The sequence below is a fragment of the Priapulus caudatus genome, unplaced genomic scaffold (genome assembly GCF_000485595.1).
Source record: "Priapulus caudatus unplaced genomic scaffold, Priapulus_caudatus-5.0.1 Scaffold678, whole genome shotgun sequence".
NCBI classification, from domain to species: domain Eukaryota; kingdom Metazoa; phylum Priapulida; class Priapulimorpha; order Priapulimorphida; family Priapulidae; genus Priapulus; species Priapulus caudatus.
In genome coordinates, this window is record NW_014577739.1 from 153151 (window position 1) to 161054 (window position 7904).

A 7904-nucleotide genomic window follows, 5' to 3' on the forward strand; every position below is an offset into this window, starting at 1 on the left:
TCTCTCTCTCTCTCTCTCTCTCTCTCTCTCTCTCTTGATTGCGCGTGTCTTCTCCTTTCTCTCTCTCTCTATCTCTCTCTCCTCTCTCTTGTTCTCTTTGTCTCCCCCTCCCTCTGATTTTTCACTCCCACTCTTTTTATCCATACCCCAGTCTCTCTCTCCATCTGTCTACCTCTTTTGCTTGCTCGCTCACTCTCTTCGTACCCCTCTCTTTTGTCTTCCTCTCCTTTCTTACTCTTTCTCTCCCTCTCCTGTTTTTCTCCCTCTCCTGTCTCACTCACTCTCTAGCCGTGCAATCGTTCCTGAGACGATTCTATTAATGCTAAACATCTCATTATATCACCCGAGCTGTCTGCTTTCACCGAGGCGTGTTGAATTACGTGAAAACCCAGCTTACTACAAAAACACGCGGGATGCAAACATTTTAAAATTCCCGGGATTTATGTGACATGATAGTGTACATGGCGACCTTTAAGAGTTATTATCATTTAGTAACTGGATGCAGAGATTAGCAGGAGGGAGCATGCGTTTCTCCGAGACGAATTCTCAACGTTTCTACGGGATGCTGTTAAACTGGGTCGCATTCACTTTTTTGGTTTTTATTCTTTCGCGCGCATGCGCATCTCGTGAAATATCAAGCGCTAATATAAGTTTTGTGGAATTTGTTTTGGAATTGTGGACTTTTTCTAAACACGATAATTGCAAATAACAAAGCTTAATTGACTAATACACATATATACACACATATACGGATGTGCGCACCCACGCACGCACACACGCACGCACGCACGCACGCATCCACGCTCGCACACACGCGCGCACAAATAACGTACAAGAGTTTCGTTTTGTTTACATCACTACATCATAGATGAATATAATTTGTACAACCGTATGGTTCATTTATTGTTTTATATTATTATACTATATATTATTTGCGTCGTTCTACTTATATGTTCTAATAATATAATATATCATAATACTTGTTCGTCGTTCTACTTTAATATAATATTACTACTTATGTGATATACAGAATTTATGTCACAATTCAAAATAGGTGCAAAAAATAATGTCATAATTTTAAAACAACGAGTTATTGCATGATTTACAGCACGTTCTAAAATATCTGTACAGTAGCTGCGTATAACGCAGAAACGTTAAAAAGATTACACTACTAACCCTATTATTACAAAAATACGCAGTCAGGGTGGTATTCTTACGACAATACTGCAACGAACGTTTTTGAAATAGTATGTGTTTATATATATATATATATATATATATATATATATATATATATATATATATATGCATTATTACGTCGCATACAATAATATGGTACATATTACTGATATAAAGTAGCGGGGACGTGAGCTTACGCTGGTGATACTTTGGTCGTCTTCCTGACCGCAGTGACGTTAGCATCGTCATCGTCGCCGGTCGCTGACTTCTCCTTCGTGTTCTTCGCCGTTAACTTGCACTTGGCGCCGTTGGGCTTTGCGTCTGCTTTCGCTTTCTCTTCGTCGATCTGCATGGCCTCCTTCGAGTGGCGCCACTTCATTCGGCGATTTTGAAACCAGACTTTTACCTGGCGCGTAAAGGCAGGAGAGGTGTACGGTGAACATGGGTTTCTGTGAGGGACAACTAAGCAGTCTCCAGCCCACGTGCAGCTGACATGCAATGTGTGTAGTTTTTTTAATTTAAATAATTTTATTCTCTTACGATATATCTCTACATTGTGAGTTGTGCTTTTAAATTAGTAGAAATGCATTTATTTTCTAATTTCAGTAGATTTAGTTCTCCTGAACGCCATCTCTGAGTGACGAGGAACGTTTTAAACTACTAGAAAGTAAATGAGATCATGGATTAATTTAATGTAAATCGGTCACCATGATTTTAATTCATTAATAGGAGAATCCTTATTTCTAGACACAGTGGTGAGTGAAGGAATTACGTGATTACGCATAAACCATTGGCAAATAATAAAACCAATCATAGTTCGAATTTAATCTAAACCGTTCAACATTATTTTAATGCATTTAAGAGTCTCAGAGACCGAAGGATCTCAAGCGACACGGGTGAGCCAAGAAAATACACGTAAACTCGTTTCGGCAAACAGTAAAATGCGATGATTGTCTTCGTGAGACCTACTTGAGCGTCTGTTAGACCCAGCAGTCCAGCCAATTGTCGTCTGTCCGGCTTTGTCACGTACTTCTGCACGGAGAAGCGTTTCTCCAGACCTTTCCTCTGCAAGTTGGAGAAGACGGCTCTAGTCCACGATCTCTTCCTCTTCGTGGTTGGCTGTTGGGTGTCATAGTCTATTTTCGAATAAGGATCTGCGCGTAACAGTAACGAAATGGGTAGAGCGTTATACTTTTGTTTATATTCTGAACGTCATAGCTTGAATAATACGTGTGTATGAAATTTATCGATAATTAGAATTTATCGATTTATATAATAAAACAATATTATAATATTATAAATAAAACGCTAGAGGTGGTCGTCGCGCCCTCTGATTGGTTGGAGCTAGGAGCAGGTTGACTGAACTAAAACTCAGCTTCAAGGTCATGCTACCACGTGCAGGTGCACTCGTGCGTAACGCCGACGCTGATATTAACGCTCTGCTAACGAAACTACGTTACACCGATGACAACACAAATAATAAAACGCCGATGATTCGATGTAACGATGCTGTGGCTGATCTGTATCTGTATTGTGTTGTGTTGTGTTGTGATCTGTATTGTGTTTTTATTACTGGATACGCCGTAGTGTCTACACTCTGTCACTCACACGGAAACTGTATATAGTTATTACGAGTATCGACATGGCTGAACCGTGCACGAGAACGCGCAGGTGACGTTTATTATGCGTGCTTATCTAACATCACGGGAGTGAGTGATCAACACTCATAAGACATCAACGTGAAACTTGACGAAGAAGACGACCAGAGAACATTGAGGGAAACAGGAGAACGATTGAAGATAAGAATAAAACGAATCTCCGTGGACATCATCAACTTACTACCAGATCAGCTATCATTACTAGACTACCGGATGTCAATCATCAACAACCTGCTATGACCGTCGAGGAGCGTGACGTAGGAAACATCTGAGTTACAAGTGTGAGTACTGTCAACGCAAAATATCGTCCACGAGAGCAAAATAAATCTACGAAATACACTAAATGATGTCGTGATCGTAGAAAGGTGTCACCCGAGTCACTGATTCCCCCCGCATACTCTGCTACGAGATATTCGACTCGAGTTCAAGCGGGAAAAACAGATTTGCCATGCACTAAACAAACCAAGGCTGTATGCCGGAAGTAACGCTACTATTGGATGAGATGCTGCGACAAGTTCCTCGATTCGGTGAGTCATATAAACAAATGCATGAAATTACCCAAACCGATTCAACATATAGTGTGAGCGGGGTATTTATGGGCGATCCAAACCTTGACAATAGACACTATCATAGTCCTGCATCATTACCGGCGTTGTGTACAAGCCACGAGGCTGTGCGCGCTACGCGAGTATGTATGGCCAATAAGTATATATATATTCTTATAACTATTACTTTAACTTTATGTATAGTATTCTTATAACTATTACTTTAACTTTATGCAGTATTCTTATAACTATAACCAGTATAAAGTCATCAATCAATCACGACATCAATTTAAAACGATAGAAAACCTAATACGAACACCGCGCGTAAATACGCGCGCGCGCGTGAATACTTCGAATTCATCTCGAAATTATTTTACCGCGCGCGCGTGAATACTTCGAATTCATCTCGAAATTATTTTATATTGCAAAAACAAAAAATACGGTGACATTATTTCAAGATCTCTATATTCGTTGCACAAGCGACTATAGAATCTCACCCTGGTAAGATTCTCTGCTTGAACCCAACTGTCCAAGCACGTGAAACGAGTAGTTGAGCGCATTTGCCGCCGCCGCTGCCGCCGCTGTGGTTCCGTGACCCAGCAGGTTAGAATAGCCGGCGATGTCCACTCGGTGGTCAGTCGCGTGTCCGTACCGTATGTCAGCGCACGGTGGCTGCAGTACGGGCCACGGGCGATGCACGTACTTGCCGTGGACGGTGTCCGAGTGAGTGGACAAACCGGACAACGGAGCTAGAACTTAAAATAAATAATATACAAATTCATTTATTACACACGACTACAATATATCATATCGCACATGCACAGAATTATTTTATTGCGTTAAGGATATATTATATTTAGGTGACGTGTTTCTTGTTGACCACTAATGCCACTAAAATCATTACATGTCATTATTTTAACGTCACGATTTTATCGATAACATTTAAACATTTAATTCTTCTCGTCAGTTATTAATGAATATCACGGAATGATACGCACGAACGTCCGCGGGAGTGAACCCAGTCATCGGTCACCCACTCTCCCGCGTCGCCGGGACGAGAAATAAGTTCCTTTTCCATCAACCACATTACCTTTCTTCGGTCGTATATCGTCCGACAATATCCGATTGATCCCGAATTTCAGTTCCGAAGAGCCGACCGGACTCGATCCGGTTAGCTGGGCGGGAGTCCGGCATTCCGGTAGCACCGGGGACGGTTGTGTGGCGCGCGTGCTTTCGGCAGGTTGGCATCTGTGCGTTACCTCTCGCGAGAGCGCCGCCACGGGACTCACGGATGATCGTAGTTTGGACATGGCGTCCGTGCCTCGGGGCTGGGGAAGCCAGGGGAGGATGTAGGGAGCGTAACTCGAATGCTGGACGGAGGAGGAGGGCGAGTAGAGATACACGCCGTTAACATACATCACAGGTTGGCCGCTCGCTGACTCTCAATGCGCCAGCGTTCCTTTGCGAATGATCTTTATCCAGAAGATTTCTAAGACGGCCGACGGTGAAGCAAAGATGGCCGAATGAGTGGTCTTGCGCGATGGTGATTGTTTTGAGTAATCTTGCTTGATCTTGCGTGATCTTTCGTGATCTTGAGAGATTTCGTGTGATCGATAGCTTGCTTTACGTGACCTTGCGTGATCTTGCGTGTGCATGTGTGATCTCGAGTGAGTTGTTTGTGATCTTGCGATAAAATATTGGGAAATATAGTCGTTCGAGCGTTCGCTCCGACGATAAGGAACAAACGCAGCTATGAAGTTACAATCACTGCTGTTCTCGCTGAACCAGTTTTTACTGTTGTTCCCGCTGAACAAATGTTCTTCTGCTGTTCTCGCCGAACAATTCCTGTTTTGTTGCTCCCACTGAACAAGTGTTGTTCTGTAGTATTCGTTGATCCACCGCTGTTCTGTTATTCTCGTTTAATAACTCCTGTTCGGTTGTCCACCAGTACAGAGCGTCCGCATTCGATGACATCCACAAATGTTTCTTCCAGCGCCGATGCGTTCGTTTTTGCTGGATTATAATATACTTTGCGCCACGTAGAAGTTATCACCTGACGTCACATCTGACGTACGCACGCATACACCCCCACACACACACACGCGGACATCCTACACGTTCTCCCGTACGCAGCAATTCTAGTTCACTTGTTTCCGTGTGTCAGATTACTAGGGTGCCAACTCGGCTGCTTCGCGCTTCGCAGCGCGCATGCGCAACTGACTCGCGGTCGGAGTGCGCAACAGGTTAGCGCGAATGGATACATATACGCACATGGTCACACGATACGTTATAAGTGGCATGTAACATAGCCTTTGTTACTCGCAAATTGTTAATCGCAATTGCACTACTTCGTCTCTAGAAAAAAAACTTCTTTTAAAAAATTTGCTTAAAATTTGGTACTAGACTGCAGTAATTTGCAGTATGCGCGCAAGGTATAGATGCCTCGTGGACGTCTAGAACGCATTAGAAGGGAGATTGGTTTTGTTGTGTAATTGTGCAATTACGTCGAGTGGTGTAGCCATGGTGACCGGTCGGCCATTTTTGTGTTTGAAACGGGATCTGACTACATGCTGACAATTCTAGAAAACAATCTGGCAAATGTTTCGAGTAAAGATTGCTCTTTGAATCTGTAGTGATTTAGCATTAATAAAGTGTTTGTCGCGTATGCGCTGAAACTCTTTAAATATTTATAATTGACCTCTGTTCGATGCTTATATATTCAGGCCTGCTGCCTATGAACGACTTACACTGTTGCACACCATCCATAGGTGCTGCGCGAACGCGTCTGCAGTCGCTTTAAGATTGTTCTGTTTCGTATCGTATTTCATCGATTCATGAGATGGATCTTTTAGAAGGATATCGTATGAAAGGAAGCGTATCGTGTGTATTCGTCTCTAGGAAATCTAATACAAACTACATTATAATTACCCCATTTACCGCAGTCGAGTGTTATTGCGGATATTATTATTTATTACGGAAACGACCATTAGAAACGACGTGATCTTTCGTGATATTGAGAGATTTCGTGTGATCGATAGCTTGCTTTATGTGACCTTGCGTGATCTTGCGTGTGCATGTGTGACCTCGAGTGAGTTGTTTGTGATCTTGCGATAAAATATTGGGAAATATAGTCGTTTGAGCGTTCGCTCCGACGATAAGGAACAAACGCAGCTATGAAGTTACAATCACTGCTGTTCTCGCTGAACCAGTTTTTACTGTTGTTCTCGCTGAACAAATGTTCTTCTGCTGTTCTCGCCAAACAATTGCTGTTTTGTTGCTCCCACTGAACAAGTGTTGTTCTGTAGTATTCGTTGACTCACCGCTGTTCTGTTATTCTCGTTTAATAACTCCTGTTCGGTTGTCCACCAGTACAGAGCGTCCGCATTCGATGACATCCACAAATGTTTCTTCCAGCGCCGATGCGTTCGTTTTTGCTGGGTTATAATATATTTTGCGCCACGTAGAAGTTATCACCTGACGTCACATCTGACGTACGCACGCATACACCCCCACACACACACACACACGCGGACATCCTACACGTTCTCCCGTACACAGCAATTCTAGTTCACTTGTTTCCGTGTGTCAGATTACTAGGGTGCCAACTCGGCTGCTTCGCGCTTCGCAGCTCGCATGCGCAACTGACTCGCGGTCGGAGTACGCAACAGGTTAGCGCGAATGGATACATATACGCACATGGTCACACGATACGTTATAAGTGGCATGTAACATAGCCTTTGTTACTCGCAAATTGTTAATCGCAATTGCACTACTTCGTCTCTAGAAAAAAACTTCTTTTAAAAAATTTGCTTAAAATTTGGCACTAGACTGCAGTAATTTGCAGTATGCGCGCAAGGTATAGATGCCTCGTGGACGTCTAGAACGCATTAGAAATGAGATTGGTCTTGTTGTGTAATTGTGCAATTACGTCGAGTGGTGTAGCCATGGTGACCGGTCGGCCATTTTTGTGTTTGAAACGGGATCTGACTACATGCTGACAATTCTAGAAAACAATCTGGCAAATGTTTCGAGTAAAGATTGCTCTTTGAATCTGTAGTGATTTAGCATTAATAAAGTGTTTGTCGCGTATGCGCTGAAACTCTTTAAATATTTATAATTGACCTCTGTTCGATGCTTATATATTCAGGCCTGCTGCCTATGAACGACTTACACTGTTGCACACCATTTATAGGCGCTGCGCGAACGCGTCTGCAGTCGCTTTAAGATTGTTCTGTTTCGTATCGTATTTCATCGATTCATGAGATGGATCTTTTAGAAGGATATCGTATGAAAGGAAGCGTATCGTGTGTATTCGTCTCTAGGAAATCTAATACAAACTACATTATAATTACCCCATTTACCGCAGTCGAGTGTTATTGCGGATATTATATTTATTACGGAAACGACCATTAGAAACGACCAACCTAAAATTTGATATTGAAGCACGAAATTAACATAATTGCAAAAAACCTGTTTTCGGTATGATTCAAGACTTCGCGTCAAAACCGGGAGAAAATTATTA

General features: G+C 42.6%; 1 protein-coding gene across 2 annotated transcripts; it reads right to left on the bottom strand.

The window, feature by feature from the left end:
* Positions 1-1316: 1316 nt before the first annotated feature.
* LOC106812720 (H2.0-like homeobox protein) lies at positions 1317-5510 on the bottom strand. Of its 2 annotated transcripts, none has more exons than XM_014816674.1 (4): positions 4473-5510; positions 3880-4131; positions 2149-2333; positions 1317-1585 (listed from the first exon to the last, which is right to left on the bottom strand). In XM_014816674.1, the coding sequence occupies exons 1-4, from the start codon at positions 4798-4800 to the stop codon at positions 1373-1375; spliced, it is 978 nt and encodes a 325-aa protein (XP_014672160.1). In that variant the 5' UTR covers positions 4801-5510; the 3' UTR covers positions 1317-1372. The 2 variants fall into 2 exon arrangements, with proteins under 2 accessions (XP_014672160.1, XP_014672159.1); XM_014816673.1 differs by having other exon boundaries at positions 3880-4137.
* Positions 5511-7904: the final 2394 nt, after the last annotated feature.

Bases quoted from the DNA above. Each gene is read 5' to 3' on its own strand.
- LOC106812720 (XM_014816673.1), bottom strand. From the start codon at position 4,800: ATGTATGTTAACGGCGTGTATCTCTACTCGCCCTCCTCCTCCGTCCAG. The intron at 4,138-4,472 runs GTAATGTGGTTG...ATTTATTTTAAG, and splicing joins CGATATACGACCGAAGAAAG to TTCTAGCTCCGTTGTCCGGT. The intron at 1,586-2,148 runs GTAGGTCTCACG...TTTACGCGCCAG, and splicing joins TGGGTCTAACAGACGCTCAA to GTAAAAGTCTGGTTTCAAAA.